We start from the raw sequence: 22093 nt of genomic DNA, 5'->3' as shown, positions 1-22093 counted from the left end.
AATCCCTAATGTTCTGTGATTCTGTGATACAACAAAGCTGCCCTCCTATGCATGGGGTGAGGTATGGAGTGGGAGGTGTGGGAGCTGTTGCTCTGTTGTACTGGTCTGAAAGGGTCCTACAGTTACACTTAGTTGGCTCCTGCATCCCATTAGGGTTTGTTAGGAGATGCGGGGGTGGTTGTAGAACAGCGATATGGGACGTTCTTGCCTTCTGGAGGAAAGCTATGAAGTAAATTGAGTCTGCAATTCTGCATGGTAGGTGCGTAGCTTTTATCTGGGGTTAGATGGGATAGAACATTACAGCTGCTAAAATTGATTTTTTTTTTGGTTTTGGTGTTGTTTTTTTTTTAATTCTTTGCATTTAAAAGCGTGAATGATTTATAAGAACAGGTTCCCTCCGAAGAGAGCATTCTCTTGTTTGCAGCTGTTGCTGACTGTAGTTGCATTTAGTCTTCACTTCTGAGTTATCTTTGCACTTAAGTGGGTGCTTGTGGCACTGCTAGTAGACTCCAAATTACGGAGCTAACATTGTCACCTAAGTGACATGAATTTGAGGGTGTGGATCATATGTAACTTTTATCTTCCTGCTGTGATTTTTGTTTGTTTGTTTTCCTTTAGGATGAAATTCGCAGAGAGATGGTTTATGTGTATCATTCTTTAAAGAACAGGAGAGAGTCTCACATGATGGGGACAGAAGATGATACTGCTAGTGAGGAAGGCACACCCCAGGTTTGTTCCCACAGACACACAAGGAAAGGCCCATTTCCACGTTGGGCTTTGCCGCGTTAGGTGGGCTTGACTGAGATGGTAGTGGGGGCCAGTTTTCTGGAGTTGTTCTTCAGCACCCAAAGCATTTCTGCTCATTCTCTAAGTACCTGGATGAGCTGAGGCTGCAGCACAGAGGCAGTTAATAGCAGAACTAAGAAATGCAATCTCATGCTTAATTAAATGTTTGAGATATTAACAGGATTTCCTGTGTATGCCTTCTGTCCCAGCTAGCAAAGCTACTGGAGCGGCTAGAGATGTCCCTTATGTCTGTGCCCCTTAGCACAGCCTTTCTTAAGGCTACTGCACAGTAGTGCAGGGATCACTGTGACTCATGGGCCATGTTTATGAACCCAAGTTACATTTTGAATCTGGAACATAAGGGTGGCCATTTTAGGGTGAGGTGAATCAGCACTGGGAGTAAAGAGTTAATTCTTTTCCTAAACTGTGAAGAGGGAACTCTTCATGTTGTTATTAGGGCTGCAGATGGTTCATCTCCAGTATTATTTGGCACATACAACGTGCTTTCACTCAAACCATAAATACTGAAGAGAGGCTGTGAGCTTTGGAACTTTTTGTTCCACTTTACGGTATCTTCGGGCTGTGACCTGGAATGCCTGAACACAGGGCTGCACAAGTACACTGCAAGGCAAAGCAGAACACAGCCTGTTCTTGTCTCAGTAATTACAGCAGGGCTTGTTGCCTGGCTCTTCCTTACCTTTTAAGGCAAATCTCATTGGTCTGCTACAGTAGTGAGTACGGGTAGCTGGGGTTGTACGCTGGCACCTGTACAGTATGTGCAAATCCCGTAATAGACCTTCCTGCGCTTAAAGACTCCAGCCATGGTAAGGGAGGTCCTCCTCTGTGGTTCTGTCAAACTGTGTGCAAGGACTGCATGTGCCAGATTGACACTTCACTTGACTTTCCAAAAAAAACCAATTAAACAAGGTTAGGATTAGGCAAGAGTGTAAATCTAAAGTTATGTCATTCCTCAGTGTAGAAACCACATGAGGAAGCCACACACCCTAAGCCTCCCTACCTCATAAATGTGGTAGAACACTTTTAAGAGATTTCAGCTGTTTTTCTATTCAGAAAAGAGATGGATAAATACTGCATCTTTTGGAGGATGCTCAAGAAATACCAGTGTGGTATGGGAAAGAAGCATGTACCTGCTGATCAGTACCTACAGCCCAATGCACTGCTGTGTAATAAGGGACACTACACTTTGCTGAAGGACTTTTTTTTTAAATATGTTTTTTTCCCAGCAGACTCACGGACTGCGGTTTCCTTTGTCATACTTGGATGCACTGAAGCAGATTTGGAGTAGCAGCACTGTTAATGTTAAAGAGCTTAAACTTACCTCAGATGAAGAGAAGGAAAACCTTGCCTTGTCACTATGGACTGAATGTCTGATTGAAGTTATTTGATGCTTTAGTGAATTAGCTGCTGCTCTTAAGTAGTGTTTCTAGCTATTAAAAATCTCTTGACATAAAGGCTTATTAAATTACTTTTTTATCCATCTAGCCTTTCATTTGTATTGCTGTCCAACAAAACACTGTGATGTCTGCACTCTGCTACTTTCTGGTACCAAATGTTATTTTTCTTTTCTTAGCTTTGGGAAAACGGGCATCAGGAAAACTGGGAAAGCTGCTCATTGCCCAGTCACCCATAGCTCTGTGGAGGTGGATGGGTAAAATCACCCATAGGAACATGAGTGCTTTGATGCTCCCTTTACTCTGGATATATGCCTCAATGTGGAGGAGAGCTAAAGGTATACACGGAGCAGGCTCCAAGAGCTTGAGAAAAACCCAGGAACTTGTTTTTTCATTTGTAAAGTTTGCCAGCAAAAAACTGCATTTGTTCTGTTTAGTAAAAGCTGTGTGTGTTGTTTCCCACAGAGGTAAGACTGCCCCAGAAAACCCCTTTGCTCTCAGATGCTGCCACCTGTGGAATAAACAAACAATAGTATTTAACATCTGCATGCCCCAGCACCAATTTAATTTGAAAGTAACCCAAACCTGTAACTGGAATCTGTCTTGCCAATGGTCACTTGAGTGGGTTGTGATGGGAATAGTGCAGTTATTTTAATACTTGAACACTGCTGTTTAATATGCAAACTGACACAACAGCATGGTCACCTACTCATCCCGCTTTGTCCACTTCAAAGGGAATATTTTACAGGAATGTGCTTGACCTCTACTAAAAACTAATGTTGTAGTTCATTTGTTTAAAAAAAGAAACCAGCAAGCAAATGTTCCTCCTCAAAAAAGTTTTATACAATTAAAATATACATGCTTAGCATCTTACATTCAAGATCTCTTAAGTACAAAAGCCTGCTGTACTTTGTTGTGTAACCCTGACACACCAAATACAATATAGTCACTCTTGCTTTAAAAGACTAGAAATTTTTACACAGGCTTTTACAATTTTGTATGGAAAAGCAAGTCACGTGTAGAACGCTTGATATACTGACATATTAAAAAAGCTAATCGAGTGCTTTAGTTGGAAAAATATATACATATATTTGAATTTGTTACTTAAACAGCAAATTTCTGATAATTTTAGAATGTAAAATAGTAAGTGCAAGCAGATTCTTTTTTTTTTTTAAATAGGACTATATAGAACTCCATTTCATACAAAAATAGACATCCATATATTTCATTTCTGTGGCAAACGTAGGGTTATGTGGTTTTGTTTATTTGGGAATGAATCCTGTTTGAATGCACAACTGGAATAGTTACAGCTTTTGGAAACTAAAATACCTTGTCTTTAGCTACCCTGAACTCTTTAAATAGTTACAGAAATACATACTCTGACTATACAAATAAGGAAAAAAATTACTGCATTTTCAATAAAGTAGATTAATTTAGTGATGCTGAAATCAGATGATCAGTTACCAGTGATGTAAGGGACTTCTCTTCCACATCAGGTGCTCACAGCCCTGCAAACATCTGCAGTTCCTCCTGCATTTGTCGGGTGAGGAAGGTGCTTTTCAAGCCTGCAGCAGCTGCAATCCAGTACTGTACTGGGCTGTGTCTGTCTCAAGCAGTCACTAGTAGGCTGGTTGCATAGTGTTGAAATTGAGGACAGCACTGCCATGCCAAGGTCTGGACCACCAGTCCGAGTCTCATCTGCAGTGTTGATGAGCCGCAGTAACGCTAATGTGTGGTTATGCTGTTCTTTTAATGTGACGCAGGCGCTGAAAGGCAGGCCGCTAGCACCTTGGAAAATATGTACTAGGGTGAATTGTTTTCTGAAGGAAGACATGGTTTCAAGACCAAATTACATTGTATTAAATTAATCTATATACATCAAAGTAAAATACAGCTAGAATTAAAATCCTTACTGCTCTAAATGCAGCCAGCCCTTGTAGAAGTCTAACCTGACCCAGGACCGCTTATTCTCTTTTGATACATGCACATATGGCTCCAAGGTGACCTTCAGTGCTAACTCAAATTTCATGGGTTCGAAATGGACCATGGGTCAGAAAAAGCAGTTCCTGAATCTGGAAATGTAGTTGTTAAAACAAATGAAGACAAAGGCCTACCAGTAACATTAGGGGAGGTGAAAGTCAGGCTTACTGTATGGCCCCATTTCACACGCCGAGTTGGTCATTCCAGTTCAAAGTTGTCTTTGTGAACAAAATTAATTGCTTTTTTGCAAGAGATGTGATCTGAGCTTCAGGATCACTTGCAGCCTGCAGTTTCACTCAGACATAAAAGTCCAACTCAACCTCTTTCCAGCCCATTAGTGCATTCATTCTTCAGTGAACTTCCCTCAGTTGGAGACGAAGATGAAGACAACATTCCTAAAGAGCCCTTCCTGTTTTATCTCTTGCAGTTCATATCCTGCAAAACTTCTGTCTCATCTTTTGCATTTATTTTTAATACTTCAGATGAAGAGTAATGGTGACTTTCACAGGAACGGCCTCTGAAGAATCGGCTTCCCTGCAGAAAGGCATTAGATCAACCTCCCATCTTCCAGATTTGTGCACAATTTGGTTGCTCTAGGAGTTGGTGTTCGGTACGAAGGAAAGAGGAGAGGAGCTGCTGCTTAAGGTTCCAGTGGTGTCTGACTTCAGTAGTTTGGGGTTATTTTTTCCCCTTTAGGTGTTAATAACCCACACAAGGTCCATCTGTGTGGTGGGTTTTACAATATTTCAATGTCCCATTTTTGTGAATGTTTGTCTTCTGTCAGCTGATTCATAATGATGTGATTCTTGTCGTAATAATTTCCTCCTTAAAAAATGAAACAAAATCGTGAAGGAAGAATTTTAAAAAGGAAATGATTAGGAAAGCCTACACATCATCTTTAAGAAGTGCCATTAAATAGGAAAATCAGCTGAAATACAGAATTGCCACGAGGTAGGGGGCTGGTGTCTGCCTCTCCACCTCTGTATGTTTGCCTCCTTCAAGCAGTCACCTGTCAGCTTAGGCCCTGAGGAGCTCCATCAGTCAGGGGGCAGACCAGAGCCCTCAAATGTACCTTTGTGCACAGAAGCAGCATCTCTACAGAGGTTTTGCTTTTGGCAGGTCCTGAGCTCCCATTGTGTGTCTGGATTTTTAAGGCATATATTGCTATCATAGAAATACAGATTCACAGATACATCTGAGATTATCAGGTGTAGCATATCCATTTCAAGCACAAACTTTGGAAGTCCTGAAAATAAAATTTCTCTCCTCTGAATACTTAGAGCACAGAAATGCATTTTTTTATCATTATACCATAAATAAAAATCCACCAGCAGAAATAAGTGTTGTAAAGAGCTATGAAGTGGTATCTCACCACCCCAGCCTTCAAGCATTATCTTCTGCAGCAACCTAGGTAGCACAGCTCTCTGATGCTGTAAGTGTTGCCACCAGTACCACCAGTTAATTTAATGGCTTTGTAGTAACTATTTATGAATTAGTGATGGTGGTTAAACTCCACAGTTCTGGAAGCCAGGAATGCTCCATTAGTTCAACATCAGGGGGCTGGGATTTCCTTATCAGTAAATCTGAGCTGCAGAGGTCAGATATGTAACGGCCAGAAGGACATTCACTGAAAAGGCTGATGGCTTCACCTGTGGGATGCGCTGCTACCCTGGTCTGTAAGCCCTGCAGGGGTGTTAGGCAATCCATTCTTAGCTCTTTCCTCTGAGGGGAGAGCACCACAGAGCCCCCAGCCTCACAACCAGCCTCTGCAGTCACTGCCCCACTGCCTCTCCCTAGGGATAAAACCCTCCCGCCAGCAGCAGGTCTTGAACCAGTTGTGTGAGAGGAACAAGCGTTCTCCAGTGAGGCACCTGTACCACGATGGGTCATTAGAAGGACCAGGACTTGAACAATGACAGCTTCAACCACCCTGAAAACATTAGGAGTGAGCACTTTCCTCTTTTTGGGGCTACACTTATTTCATGGTTGCTCTTCATTCATTCTGTCATCTGTAACTTACATTTCTTGCCACCAGCACTACTCAGCTCCTTGATGTAGAATAGTTGATCTGATCAAAATAAACCTCTGGAATCAAAAGAGTAAGGCTTTCCCCTCCCCTATTGTTTCTTGTCCCACTGTCAAGCAACCGGACATAAACCTAACAGGAAAGACAGGATTTAGCATTTAACCTTAAGCACAAAAAGAGCTGGAATACGGCAATTAACTTCAATCAAAAAAATGCTCTTGGAACATGTGAGGATTAGTTGCTTTTCCTTTTTTTTTTTTCCCCAAAATTACCTTTAATATCAAGCACCAGTTCATCACTGAGGTACGAACTGATGGTTCCATCCTCATTGAGTCTCCACTTCTGCCTGTCCTTCCCGTGTTCTGTCCAGAGCGCGACTTTGGCCCCTGGCACATCTCTGCCACCGATGACATCTAGGCAGGCGTTGTTCGCCTAAGGAACAAGAGGAGACGTGAGATCCAGGCCACAGCGCCTCAGTTTTGTGTCTGACTTGCTCCTGTTTCAGGCACGGAGCAGACTGCAGTCATCACGGGTAACCAGCCTGGCAAGCAAGCTGGGAACAGACGATTCAGCAGGTGACCAGCTGTTCGATCAAAGGAGGTGGTCTTTGTTACTTTGGGTGTTTCTTATGCTAAATCATCAGCGTTTTCTATTAACAGCAGACTGTCAAGGGCACATTACCACAACATCACTTACAGCCCTTCTTCGCATCTTTCTTTTCAGAGAAATTCTTAACTCTTTAGAGGTAACAAACTTAAATTTGCGGCTTTAGACAAAATCAGGTTCCTACTTCCAGGAACATCAGTCCCATGAGACAGATGGGAAAAGTAATCCCAACATGCCAAAGCAGACAGACCTAATCTGTCTGTACATAATAGGAGGATGCAGGTTATAAGAGTTTTGGGTTCAGGTGCATGGGAGAGGCCAGAAGTTATCCAGGTGTTAATGCCAGCTGACAGAAGCAGCGGGAAGTGCAGGTGAAAGGACAGTAGGTGATACAACTCACCCCCTTCCAGCATCCAGAAACTCACCTTGGATTTGAAGAGTCCACGACAGTAGTGCCAGATCTGGGTATTCTTGCCGTTGTACGGGGACGCGCACACCGATGTTGCTCGTATATCTGCAAGGCTTCCAGCGACTGTCAGATATTTACCTTGGGCTCGGTTCTTCACCCTGAGGTACACTGCTGGCTGAAATAGCATGAAGGAAGATGGTTGTAACACAGAGATTAAGAAAGTGGATGTGAGAGTGCCTCTCCATCTTACATCAGTTTTCTAAAGTTTCAATTTCTAAAAATTTCCAGTTTCAGATGAGGATGTTAAATAATTGTTGGAAATGAACGTGCATGAAAGGCAGCTCCAAGTGTTTTTCACAAACAGCTATTAGTAGCAATGGCAGAGAGAGTTTTAAAGATGTATTTATGTCTCTAGAACTAATTCCTGTCATATGCAAATCTCTCCAGTTCAGCACATTTTGCTCATTCCGATGCCAGTAAGTGGGCAGTAACTCCACAAGCTTTTTATGCTCAGGACACAAGACTCAGTGAGCCACATATGCAGCAACTTCAGCCCCATTAACTGGAATATATGGCAGAGAAGTTACACCCTTGCTTTGGATTACAATACTGATTTGGCATCCCTCTTTGCTCAGTTTACTCAAAAAAATAGATTTTTTAGGGCTACTACAGGTTTTCACCTTTTCTTCTGTTAATCCCCAATTCTGGCACAAATGAAGAGCAGGTCTGCTCAAACCCCAAGTCAATCCCAGCATCTTCTGGGAGCTTTGAACCTCCTGGTTTTCAGTAGATACAATAAAGCCTCTCTCTCCCCCCAAGTATCCATAAACTAACTTTAATTAGTGAGTACAGTATATAGTTCTTTACAAGGAAGGGATTTTATTATAAAGTCACTGAGCCAAATCATGTCTCATCTTGCACGCATTTCAAATGTTGCGCTTTTTCTTGCACTCCCTTTGTGTAATTTGTAATGGAGACAGAAGGAAGTAATAGAAAGTGGTGCAGGTTCGTAGTATTACTCCAGTCTCAACAAAAATGAACACAAACCCCAAACGCCAAAGTCTCAGCAAAGCAGCTGAAGCAGGCCTTATAGCACTGCTCACTGTTGCAGTGTAAAGAAGGATGCTATCGAATACTAAAGCTCTTCAGATTGCTGGCTGAAAATTCTGTTTTTAAGATCAGCATGAATTGCTTTCATTAATATTTGCAAAAACAGAGCCAGAATGGGATTCTTTGGTAGTTAAAGTAATCCCCAGGGAGCTGTCAACTTCTTAGACTAAGAAGTCTTCGGTGGCATGGGGGGTGGGAATCCTTTATTTTTCTGGAGGAGGAGATAATGCATAACTAATGCTAAAGATTATTATTTTTGTTCACTGCAACATTTCCCCAGTTGTCTCTAGTGTTCAGTAATAAGGCAGGATATGTCACTAAGTGGGGAGAAGTTGTTCTGTGAGAAGCAGAGCTAATGAAAAAACTTTCCCAGCAGAGTTACTGCTCCCATTCCCTGCCTCTCTCCCCTGTCCTTTGCCCATCTCCCCATGACGCTGCCCTCCCCGAGCCGTGTGGCTGGGCATGCAGCAACACGGGGAGTGACTGGTCTGGAGTTTGTGTGTGTACCCTGTTACCTGAGGATTCTTGGAAAGGCAGAGCAGCAGAACCGTACCTGCTTTTCCTTGAATGAGGGACATGTACCTCAGCCTTGCTTCCCTATGGACCTTTCACAAAACTCTTAAGGACTGTGTGGTTTTGAGACCTGAACCTCTGAATGAGACTGAAATTGGTATTCCTTGGCGTGGGGCAGAGGAGGAAAACCCGGTGGGACTGCAATAACTTTACTTCTTTTGGAAATCCAGGCTACAGCACAGTAAAATTTGCTTTTGCTTCCATTTCTGTTAATTATGAAACAAGCCAATGCAGAACTGTTTTTTCTTATTATATGGCAAAAATAGAGCATCCACAGAACACGCTAATGAGCCATTCAGAAAAACAAAATTTGGCTCTGAAAAATGAGGAATTATTTCCCTTTAAGAGCCTAATATAGATCTCAATAACTGCCACTGGAGGAATTTTCTGCTTCAGCAATCTTCCAGTAGGTCCTTCTGGCTGTCATCATTTGGCCTGATTTAAGGAGCACAATGCAACCATTATACTTAGTGGTAAAGCTGATGGTTGTGCACTAATGGTGGTCCAAGAACTGTCCTCATATGCTCTTACAGTACCTGCTTCACAGGACGAAGGGAGCCAATTACTTTCCAGCCGCTGTGTTCATTCCAGTTTGAAATCTCACTGGGCTCCAGCAGAATCTGCTTTCCTAAAAAATTACATCCCTCATATGCAATCCACCTGGATACAGAAAACAGAACACGAAAGACTACACATTAACCACAGCAAAACTAAACCACGGGCTTGTGTTCACGACTGTGCTCTTGAAAGCCTCCAAACCTCTCTGTGGTAGTGCTAATATCAAACCTCTATTACCGTGCTGTGAAATGCCATCCATCTCGGTGGTTTAACTGTCTTCTGTCTACCTTAAGGCCTGTTTTCTGTCTAAATTAAGATCTGTTTTCCATTTGTCTGCATGAAACTTTGTAAACTCGACTTCCCCAGCTCCCCTGATTTTTCCCACAAATACCTCTGCATGAACCCAGACAGGAATAATGCAGGTTTCAGTGGGCATGCATTGGGAAGCCACACACCAGACTGCACTACTTGCAGCTTTGCCTGGTTGTACGTATTAATTATGAGAGGATCGTGTCCAATATTTTCTTTTGTTGCAGTTAAAGCTTTTTATAGCTATTCCACTTGTCTGAACACACGCACAAAATATTTACTCGAAAACTTACATACATTGCTGTAACAGACTTTCCTGTAGCAAATATATCTGAGCCATGGCCATGGCTGAATCCTTCAACACAGAGTTAAAGCACTGGCACATACAAGATCCCTTGTTATCTAGGCATCTGCTCAGTAAATACTGTGGTGTTGCTTACAAAGACAGCCTCCGGATCACAGATGGGTTTTGTTTATATCAATAGGACATTGTTGTGCAGACAGAGAACCCGAAATGCTTGACTTATTAACTCATCTGAACACAAAGCAAACACTGGTTTCCCCACTTACCTGTTTTACAGGTCAGCTGCCAAGAACACGAGGGACGGCTGCACTCTAAGTCAGTGAGAAAACATCCACCAACAGCGCTCACAGAACCTGTAATTTACTTTTCCTCAGTGCACGTAATTTGGAGAAACTGCCAGTCAGCCTTGCTCAGGACGCCACAGAGGCTAAAACGTGCCAACAGTGAACTGCCTTGTAATGAAGCTGTATCACTGTATCTTCAATTTAAGTCCCATACCTCCTGACTAACAGCAGGAGCTGAGCAGCCTGACCACTACCATGTGTTCCTTACACTTCTAACACATTCCCGACTCTTTTCTTGTGATGCCTTCTGTCAAGTCACAGAAAGTTCACTGTTAACGTTGTTCTGAGAGCATCAAACAGTCTCACTGGAAATGGAGTTTTTGGTGCCAAAGCAGACATTTATAGGGAACAGAGAGAGGAAGGACTGTTACAGTAATAACCATCTGAAGCCAGGTCTGAACCACCATCTGAGGTGGTCAGTTGGCTCAGGAAGGACCCTTGTATCTAAGCCTGGCAGCAAGATGCCATGGGTGTATTTACATAAGTCTTTGTCATTTGTCTAAAGCTGACAGTAGGCTCTGGGGCAAGGAGCCAAAAAAAATACATCTAAATCCACCTTCCTGAACTTGTGATCACAGATAAGGCAAACAAACTCTTCAGCACATCCCACAGACTTCCCACGATCACCTGCCACCTTCAACCTTTGGGCTGCCTATCTACAGCGTGGGATGGGGACAGGCAGTGGAGGTCTCTTTGCTAGGGAGCATCACAAGGAGCTCAGAGAAAGCCCAGCCATTCTGCCCTGACCCTTCCCAGAGACAGGGAACCAGCTATAACCTGGCTTGGATACTCAGAAACTAACAGGAAGATCTAGAAGGGGCTGGGCTGTTGTGCTCATCACCCTTGCTTTTCTGCTATGTGGTTCCAAAGCCATCACCACCCCTTTACAGCCATCTGCACGGGCACAGTGATTTAATTTCCAGTTCCACACCGCTGGTGAGAGGGTGGAGAAAGCTCACACAGAGATGCTCCCCAACAGGACACACTTTAGACTGTAACACCTTGAGAGAGGCATGAAGATTTACACACCTCCACCAGAAGTAAGTCAGATGTTCTTCCCAAAAAAGGCCTTTCCTTCTCCAAAGCAGCACAGATCACAGGGCATATGGATATGTTGTTCTGTCTCAAATGGCAGCTGCTAGCCACTCTCAACTGGGGCACCTCAAGACAACAGCAACAGATGATGGCACTCTGTATTCTTTCAGCAAGGGCTCAAGATGGAAGTGGTACAGACATTAGGGACTAGAATTCACTGTGAATTGGCAAAACTCTGTGGGGAAGCTTATATTCACTACGGGCCCACAGCTAAAGTCAGTCACCACTGACTGCTCTTAAAAAAAGGGAGGTTCAAGCCTTAATCAGCCTTTCAAGAAAACACTTGTGTGCAATTCCTGAATGAGAACAGTCCACAGAAAACTGGAACCTTAGCTAGGTTAGGCTTAGCCTTCGTACCACCCTCAAAGAATCAGAGGAGCGCTCAGCAGCGTTATTGCAGACATCTGTAGAAGGGGGTTGTCTTCTAGGTGGTAACACACTAGATGCGTTTGAAAAATTCATAGCAAGACTCACAACAGAGAGATACTTGAGCTGTGAGCAGGCTACAATAATTCCTTGCTCAATTAGTTCAAATTTTGCATGGTTTTGTGTCATCCCATAAGATCTCTCAAGAAAATCAGAGTCTTGTCCATGTGAAAAAGGTGGGGAAAAGGTTAAAAATAAACAGAGGAAGTCTGTGTCACATTGTAAGAACAGCAGTTTCCAGTTGGTCTCAGTTGCAGGATGAGACTCTGGAAGTTGCTGCTTGCTGCTGTGGATGTGGAGGCTGAAAACCTGGCTGAGACAGAATACCTGGGAGTTTCGCCAGAAGGTGGAAGGGGTAGATGGGGAAGAGGTTAGAAGGTCACTTCTGCAGATGGAAAATGGTTTTCACAGAAGGCCCTGGGTGTGTGTTCACACTCATGGAGGGGGGTTAAACTAATCACAGAAGCAAACTACTGTTCCTGCTGTCAGATCCGCCCTGAGCTGCTCAGAAATTGCTGCCTCTTTGGCAACCGATCAGCCCGTCAAGCTTCACTGAACCACTGTGGTGGTTCAAGTTAAATCACTGCAGTTTATAGCTGGTATTTTACAGCCAGTTAATAAAAGCAGTCCGAGTTTACTCTACCTGTCTTTGTAAGTCAGCAATCAAAACTATTTACTTTTGGTTCCTGGCTTGAACAACAGGCTCTATTGTTTGTTACTGTATAGGATAAAAGGACGATTCTTACAGGGTAAAAAAGTGCACCCTTTGCCCAGAGCTTTTGTTCATTTCAGGTCCTGCAACAAAATGTAGGTCCAGCATTCAACCACAGTTTAGGATTTTATGTTGTCTCAAAATAAAAGTTAGTTAGTAAACCTCATCCTATGAAAAAAGCAGTAGTTGGGAGAAAATGCATGCTCAGTGTTAGCTCCTATAAATGCAAAACTGACAAGAATATTTCTTCCATACTTACAATCCACTTCTCACCCATACAGACTGTGTGTAAAAATGAAGGTCCTCATTCAAAACAGAATTGATGGGTTCGCTGAAGTGCAGCTCTCTGCCCTTGCAGCATTCCAGAGCAAACAGACTGATGGAGGGCTCAGCAAAAACCTAGGGGGGAGAGGAAAAAAAATAGCAAAGTTTTACTAGGAATAGCCTAACTTCAGCTGTTAGGCACGATGCACACATTTGCTCACTTCAGTTTCATTTCCACGTGCTTTTGGGTTAGATCGTGCTCCCTCCGCAAATGTAACAGCAAGGATAAAAAACCTACATCCACCAACATAGCACGGAGAACTGAAACGTACTGCATTTATCAGTGGCTTTGGCATCAGAGTGCCCCCACTGACACAGGCCAGACACAGTGATCTGAAAAATCTCTTTTTGATCCAAGTTGTTTCATCCGATTCCTCTTCATAAATCCAGTTTATTTATTTATTGATGGAACAGGTTACGGCGGCAGCTTTCAGGGTGAACTGCAGATTGCATATAAAGTATTGAGGCAAATAGCAAGTCTGCTGTCCATTATTCACCGGACAAATCTTAGGAATCCACAAACGAAAAGGTTAAAAACATCAGAATTTTTGGTTCTCAATGGTTTTAAACAGACATTCCTATTTTATTTCTGACAATCTTGAAATGGCATAATTAGTAATCTCTTCAATCTCAAGTAGAACTGAAACATTTTTCACTTAATGTCCTTTTCTACAGTTGAGAGATTGCTGATGAAAGCAAATAAAAAGATCAGTTTGCATGAAAATGTGGCACAGCTGCAAGATCAGCAGAATAGCACAGAGGGAACAGATTTAAATACAATTTTTCAGCATTTTTAACCTAAAACCATAAGGGAAGTATCGTAACCAAAATCATAAGCACTTGTAATTTATTTCTTGATGCAGCTGGTAAAGGAAGAGGGAACAAGGCCTGGCTGCTTCAGTTAGCAGCGTCTCCAGGGAAGTCACCTTGCTCTTAGGAGATGTTACCCTGAGAAAGCCGGCCCAGGCAAAAGGTAGGATTTCTTTTGCAGGGAAGATATGGCCTCAGGTGGAATGAATGAAACAAAATCTTCAATTAAAGTTGACACAGGCACCGAGTATTTAAGAGAACTTAACTTTCATGTTTGGAGAGGCACATGTATTGTAGTGATTCTCTGGAGTGTGTTCAGAGAACTCTGGAGCATGTTCAGAGAAGAGCCACAAGGATGGTGAGGGGTCTGGAGAACAAGCCTTATGAGGAGCGACTGAGGGAATTGGGGTTGTTTAGCCTGGAGAAGAGAAGGCTGAGGGGAGACCTCATCACCACCTACAACTACCTAAAGGGAGGTTGCAGAGAGGTGGGTGCTGGTCTTTTCTCCCAGGTGATGGAGGATAGAACAAGGGGAAACGGCACCAAGCTGTGCCAAGGGAGGTTCAGGTTAGAGATAAGGAGGAAGTTCTTTACTGGGAGGGTTGTCAGAGGCTGGAACAGGCTGCCCAGGGAGGTGGTGGAGTCACCATCCCTGGATGTATTTAAAGAGCGGGTAGACGAGGTACTTAGGGATATGGTTTAGGGGGTAGACAGGAGCGGTTGGACGTGATCATCTCGGAGGTCTTTTCCAACCGAGCGATTCTGTGAAGTGTCTCTGAAGAGCTCAGTGGTGATTCAGGACTAATGAATTTACTGGCACTGACTCAGTGTGCTTGGTATGTGGCCGGTTGTTCAAATCCTGCCTCAGAGAAATCGCTTTCCTCTGCCAACCAGTGCAGGGACAGTGCAAGTCATGCAATGCTGCATGGACAGGGAGTCTGCTGAGACATTTTAAAGAAGAGCCTGGCATCAGCCACTCAGAGAGATTTTTAAAGCCCACTGAACTCCTAAAAAACGAATGTTACAAAACAGGAAGATTAAAACCCATAACGTTTTTATTTTGCAATGTCAGTTGTTCCCACCTGCCTTCTGCTGGATGAGGTGGGTCAAATTTACAGTGTGTGTCTAAAGGCTCACTTCGAAGTCTAGACCTAGTGCAGGTAGCTACTCTTCTGGTTGCTTTGCTCAGCAAGGCAGTATCATCACACTCGTTTGCAAAAGCCTACTCTCTTTGCACTGGCTTTCTCCTGAGTGAAGACCAGAAGCCATGACCAGAACAGGTCCAACAGGGAAAATTTCCACAAGTGCATTAGTAAGCACAGGAAACACCATTTGGTATTCTTCTTGTTAGCCATTGTTACCAAAGCCTAAAATTTGATCCAGTGCAACCATTTATACACCAAGAATCAGAACAGCGAATTGATGAAGTCAATTACAACGAGTCCAGCTCTCATGTGGTAGAGACTGTTTGAACTCAGTGGGCCTGAGAAAGCCTTGTCCGGTTGCTCAGGGTCCCAGGCTATTGGTATGCAGCACACACACACAGAGAACTGATCACAAGAACTGAGACCACCTTTCCAGTGAGACCTCAGAGGGACTCCACTGATCTCGGCATGGACGCAAAGCACAGAAAAAGAAAACATGCTGCTGTCTCAAGCACTGAAGGTCTCATGTTTCCATAGCCATATATAGAGCAGTGAGCGGATTACTCACTTTATAGATACCATTTTACACCAACAGCTGGCAGCAGTGACTTGGCCTGGCTTTTTTCTCCGATTCTGTTTTCATAGCTCCATGGAAACTTCCAACAGTAAAAAACAAGGTTTTGAGGCTACACTGTTACATTTACTACAGAGGCATCTTGCTCCCACCCTTCCCTGCAGAAGGCTGAGGTGCACCTTCACCCATTTCCAGGCTGAAGAGTCGTCACCATAGGTAAGTGCAAGACTGACAGGATCACTTTCTTCACCAAGGCCCAATCCTGACAGGCCAGGGAGGAACAACGCTCTCCGAGAGCCAGAGGAAGAGCAACTGGGCAGGGAATACAAAAGGGGACAACCTCAGACGGTGGTGCTGCTTTAGGTGGACCCCAGTTCCCAATTGTGAAAGCTGAGCTACACCTACATTTACCCACAACTGGCAAGTCATTGCCATGTCCAGGTCAGGATTACCTTAGCTTACTTTCATAGTTATTTCAAGGAAAATACCTGAAATGCCATCCCTCTGGGGAAAGCTTGCCAACTGCAAGAACGACAAAGCACTAAAGAATTACTTAACCTGTTCTTTGTGATTAGGGAACCAATAGCCTTGCTTAAACCAGCAGCATAAAACTTCAAGAGATTTTGCTTGTCCTGTTTTTTAATGCCAGGGTCCAGGGAGAAACGTGAAGAGGTTTAATTTATTCAAGAGGCCAGTGATTAAGGAAGGCTGTGTTTACACAGCATTTCAAGATACAAGCAGCCTTGTGAGCTGTTAGAGTGATGTTCTTTACTTAACAGGTGTGGTAGCCAATGGCTAATACAGCACGTGGTGCCATGGAAATGGTGTGATTTCAGAGGCTGAAAGGTATGCCATGGAAATCACCACACTAAAAATCTCTTGCACAGTTCAACTCAGCTCAGACTTTCCCCTCAATAACTTCTACGTTTCTTTAATAGAGAGATGCTATGCACCACAAATTACTCACAATTCGGAACAAGATTTTATACAAGTTCAGAAAAAAAAAGTGCAGTGCAAGTCTGAAATGTTTGATATTGAAAAAAAAGTCAGCACAAGATGAACTTCCTTTCAAATGCCTTTTGTTTGCAGTGCAATGCTTAGGTGCCTAACCCACTGAAAGGCAATAGCATACAGACACAAAGAAGCAAACCAAAAAAGGTGCTAGAACTGAAAACCAAGCGCACAAGTGAATTTGCACACATGCTTATAATAAAAACCTGTACAGTTTTAGCTATCGATAATCTACAGATAAGCTTTTGATTATGAATTTCGTGAAAATTATAACTAAAAAAGCCCTTTTGAGAAGGCTTCACAACAAAACATATTTTTCCTCACACCTTTTTTGCAAACTTTGATGGGAAAGCCCAATAAAGCCAAAGAAAGAAATCCATGAGACCAGACTAACACACGTCTGTAGCCCAGTCATGGCAAGAGCTGGTACATTTACCCGCTTTGCATCCCTGCTGACCTGTCACTGTGCAAACGGCATTTGCCAGAGCCGTAACTGGAGGAGGCTCCACAGCCGTATTACAACATCCTTGGAAAAATCTTTACTCCTCAGTCTTGGCTAACTCATCGTTTACAACTGTCCTTACTGAAGCTGTGCTTGCCCAGCTACTCCCTTCAGTGTGGGAAGGATGCCGGGCTGAGGGAGAGGAACGCGGTGCTGAACGACAGCAATACCCACGGTCCTGTTCCTGCTACACAAAATGACTCATTGCCTGGCCTTGGGAAACACCGATTAATTTTTGTATCTGATTCCATTATTTGCCTCACAGGAGTGCTGGGGAAATTAGCCAACACCTCTGTTTAACTTAGAGAATATAATGGATATGGAAATACAGGAACTATCACAATCAATCAGAGCAAGAATAAGGAATGCCTCAAAAGAGAGGAAAAAAAAAAGGCATTGCATAACCTACAACCCTGATTTCATTTCTGTTTTTAGAAACTATGAGACTGGTTTAACTCTAGGGCTGAAGTTAACATTTCAAAAAGAAAACTAGTTGCTCGCTGCAACAATCCTAGATACTATTGTAAGACACACCAAATTTTGCAGAGTGTAACAGAAAAACATTATTGAAAGAAGGCAGCACCAAACTCCCCTTTGTAAGATCATATTGTACAGGTTCCTATCCCAAAAGATTAACCTCTTCAAGCAACAAACACCGGGCCAATGCCCCAGTAAGCAACCATGGCCCTGTAAATGGCCTGGCCCAGCTGGACTTCACTCTTGCCACCAGGCGAGAGGCCCACAGTTCCCTTTTCATGAATTCCCGGCAATGCAAAAGGCAAGTCCTTGCCGATGCAAGCACAGACACCTGCACTGTCACGGCAAACGCAGCAGCCTTTAACCTGTGCTGTGCTTTCACCTGCCTGCAGAGTGGCTGCTAACACCATCACCAGCAAATTCCATCAATGAGCATTTCTTGGAGTGCTTTGGGATTTTTAGATGACAGGAGACGATAAGAAGCAAGTTACATTAGTCCCGGTGTTCCTACCACTCCTACATAGATGCGTACCCTTCTGATGCTGTGTGTAAGCCTGTTCACTTAAAGAAATACGTTCCTGTGAGAAACACTTTCTAGCATATTTTCCCCACTTACAAAATAGTATATGAAAAAGATTCACTGGTCTTTCAGAAACATTTCCCTTTTCAGAAGGGAAGGGGTTGTGTAACACATCACTATTCAATAGGCAGTCTAGATTAATACATGGGTATTGCAACACTATTTTTCTTACCAGAATACTGCAAACAAAGGACAATATTTTCTCATTATCAAGGTACAGATATGCTTTGCTCCTTCTTTGCATCCTCTCAATAACCTACAGCTTTTCCTAAACACTCTCAGAAGGACAAAACACTCCAGTCTGAATTTGAGAAAAACGGAACAGTAGGGAAAAAAATACAGAGAGGGTCTCCTAAAGATTTAGTCTGAGCATTATACGCCTCGGAGAATAAGCCAAGATGGGAAAGAGGTTCCTGGGAATAAGGGAACACCTTCCCTGCTCTTCTTACAATCCCACCTAATTTTTGCCTTGCTGTTTCCCAAACAAACTGTAGAGGAAACTGGTTGCAAAGATGTGCTTAATTCCTCTATGACACCAGTGCATAATAAATGGGGAAATAACTAAAGTGGAACCATGTTAATTTGAATTTCTTGAGAAACAGGGGAGTGTGTGTGCGGAGGGAGTGGGGGTAGCATGCAATTCTTAAATGATCACAACTTCGCTTTTCAGCAAAGAACCCATAAAACACCCCTCCAAGAGGTAAAGGTTAGAACAAACCCAGCCAACCTAAAACACTGCCATCACAGTGAAGAAATCAGACCATCGCTAGTCTAAGCCTGTTTTCCCATCCAAATTAATTTTGTGTTGCTCTGGAAGTTTTGTTTTGTTTGTCTATTTTAATTGGGCCAACTCAGTGATTTAGAATGAGCTTTATGTTATGTAATTTAGCTCTTAAACAAGCAAACTATATTACCGGTAATTTTCTAAATAAAAACTCAAAAGTTTACTTTCCTGAAAAAAAAAACAACAAAAAACTTGTCTTTCATATAATTTTTCATTTGCTATATTTGTTTGCCAATATCTTGTTAGCACCAAAGCTGCATTTTCCAGATAAACTATTACTTCAGATCCTTTCCTTATCTTCAATTAGGTGATCCATTGTAAAAATAATCAGACAAGGCTTCACAGAAGTTCTTAGCTGTTTCACATAGATTAAAGTGTTAACGTTACCTTACTCAGTCACAAAAATCTCATTGTCACCTTACACTGTTGTTCTGTCAGGTCACAAAAGCACATTCATGCCTTGAAGGAGTACTACAAACACAAAAACTTCAGTCCTCAATTTCTCCTTCCAAAATGGAAAGCCCAGAAATCTTGTGACAGCTGGCAACATCCAAAAAGCCCTTAAAATATTACACATTTTAAGAGAAAATGAAAAAAGCTGCACTGAAAGTATTGCTACATGCAATAGCAAACACACTGCTAGATGGTCAGATGCAGAAACTGGTGTGGATGCCCAGCCAAGCTGCACACCCCGCAGGTGTCAGCGGCCTGTGTGTCACAGCTACACAGAGTCCATATTCTTACATGCATCCTGCAGATAAAGGCCCAGAGTTGAGACTTCAATCAGCTGTACAATATCAAGGTAACATATAGGTATCATTACAATCTTGCAAATTAGAAAGGGAAGACCCAGATTCCGTGTCTCCATTTCCTCAAGCAGATTTGTTCTCCTATCCCAAAGGACTGGCTGAAACAATCTACTTGGAAAATACATAGCTGGGCCACATCTACACCAGTCAGTGGACTTGGACTGTTTTCAAAGGGTGGTAATGAGCAAGCAATTGAGTCCTTTGTGTTGCTAAAAGCACATTTTTTTTCCCTCTCTGCTAGTGCCACACATGGGTCTCTACTTCTAGTCAACATCTGGGATGCTGAAACCTCACATGCTGAAGCAATTCGTGGCTCCCCTGCTGTGCGAGAGTCCTCCCACCAGTTACACTTGCAGCAAATGCTTCTCACTTACAGAAGAGCAGGAGACAATGCACATTCAGGGCTTGGTGCTGGGGTTAAACATTCTCCCTCTTACATGTGAGCTACTGAGATACACGTCTTAGGTCTGAAATTGGGCTGGTATTTAACGGTGAACAATGGAAGGGACTCTCAACGTCAAAACTGAATTCAATAAAGCTACACAACAATTCCACTTGGGAATATGCTTGCTGGTCTCTTGAATGAGCTAACAGCAATATTTTGTAATAAAAAGGGCTCTGTTCCAAGAACAGTGCATTGTGGACAATGCACAGAATTAACTACGGCTGTTTTGACCACTGACCAAACTCACTGCTGCATGCTCAGCATCACGTCTGTACTACACAATGCCTCTGAGCGCTGTCCTGTGCGATTAGCATACACAATGTGGTAGGGGCCGATGAGGGCACTTTTATTTGTAAAACAGGTGTGGTCACAACAGCATTTTATGCTGTTTAGGGCCATGATTCTGTGAAATACAAGGATCCCCTACTTGAAAGGGAGGAACTGAACTAAGAGGTGCAAACTGCTTACAAAGTACAGGAAGACGTGTGTAAGCTTCCCACACACAGCCTGCCAGAAACACTTCTCCACAGGGCTTGGCCCTCGGTAATCAAGGGCTGCCAGTAGCTTCCTACTATGCCAAACTGCATAGTTACTTCCCTGTGAGAGTACAGGCTGTGGGATCTGGAGGAGACCTACCATTTCACGTCAAAACTTCAGTCTGATTTAGCAGAGCAGAGTCCAAAAGCCTAATGTGAAAAGGAGATCCTTAATTGGAAAACCAGACTCTCAGCGGTTGGGAAGCTATAGCTCCACTGAAGTCACTGTACCTGTGCAATCTAGTGAAAAGACCAGCTCTCAACCTTGAGTTGTGCATCCTTCCCACCATGCCCATGGCTTTTGGTGTTTGAGCTGGGTTTAGTTGGTTGGTTGTTTTTTAAATCTGTTCACAAATAGAAAAAAAGGACTTTAATACTTGAAGAAAACTAAACTGAGTAATCTTTAGAAGTCTAGTTTTTTAAGAGTTACATTGAAGGGTACACATAGATTGTGTTTGCGTTCTGTGATCAGGGAAGGAGGAAGAGTTTTGTAGAAGTTGGTCAGTACTAGAGAGTAGCAGGTGGAGCACCCACCTGCTTCTCTTTTAGTGACAGCATTATGGCCAGCTTATCTTTGATTCTCTTCCGTACGAGCATACCAAGATGTGGGACAAAGGCACAGACATGACAGCAAGACTCCAGTCTCCCATGTCCTGCGTGCAGGATTACACCAGGATGTACAAAAGGCTGTATCGATCCTGTACTGGACAGTACAATGCATTCCTGTCTAATTTCCTGGCCATAGAGGATTTTGTATCTCACCTTACTGCTACAGTAGGTCACTAAACTGCAAGATGCGTGCTTGGGTAGTACAACCAACGTGACCTGAAAGTCACATGAAGAATATATGCATGTGTAGTAAGTACTTGACCTGTATCTCAGAGGTCACCAGGAGAAAGGATGGCCACATGAGCTTAGGAGTGGACATCTGATGTGTCATACACAGCTCACAGGCCACGTGTGCGGTGTATTATACCACTTTATTGACCTATTATTTGAGATGCCATCAGGAGATGAAAACCTTTTTTGTATTTCTGCAAAACAGCAAATTAAGCAGCATTATGGCAAGTATGGCCTACCTTGTAATTTCGATTTTCACATCTTCTGTGTGTAATTTAAGACTGAACCTTGGCTGTAGGCCTAATAAAAGAAGTCTGGTATGCTTAGACAGTGTGACAAAATCAGTGTCTCACTGCATACTACGCTTGCTGAGCCATGTTATGAAGACCAGTCAGAAAGATGCCAACCAATGCAACTTGTACAAAAGAAAGCAACTTTGAGCCCAGAACACCCAAAAGCATGTGCCTACAAGTGACAATGTGGATGTGTGTGCATGCAGCCAGGCTTGTTCCTAACCAAAAAAATCCTGTAAGCCAAGAAAACAAACTCCATTCTTTTCCCTGAGTGGGAGTTTGTTTAGCACAAGCACTTGATTCAGACATCTGA

General features: G+C 43.0%; 1 protein-coding gene across 1 annotated transcript in view; it reads right to left on the bottom strand.

Moving 5' to 3' along the window:
• Positions 1–4872: 4872 nt before the first annotated feature.
• CRYBG3 (beta-gamma crystallin domain containing 3) overlaps positions 4873–22093 on the bottom strand; it is a gene marked incomplete at its 5' end in the record, with an annotated part of 48318 nt that continues 31097 nt past the window's right edge. The window contains 5 exons of the mRNA XM_010184471.1: positions 4873–5003; positions 6477–6636; positions 7236–7394; positions 9439–9562; positions 12910–13049. Coding sequence (XP_010182773.1) covers positions 4915–5003; positions 6477–6636; positions 7236–7394; positions 9439–9562; positions 12910–13049 — 672 coding nt within the window. The remainder of the gene's footprint in view (positions 5004–6476; positions 6637–7235; positions 7395–9438; positions 9563–12909; positions 13050–22093) is intronic.

Source organism: Mesitornis unicolor, unplaced genomic scaffold, assembly GCF_000695765.1.
Source record: "Mesitornis unicolor isolate BGI_N332 unplaced genomic scaffold, ASM69576v1 scaffold52665, whole genome shotgun sequence".
Lineage (NCBI taxonomy): Eukaryota > Metazoa > Chordata > Aves > Mesitornithiformes > Mesitornithidae > Mesitornis > Mesitornis unicolor.
Note: the sequence above shows the minus strand (reverse complement) of the source record. Positions and strands in the feature narration are given on the sequence as shown.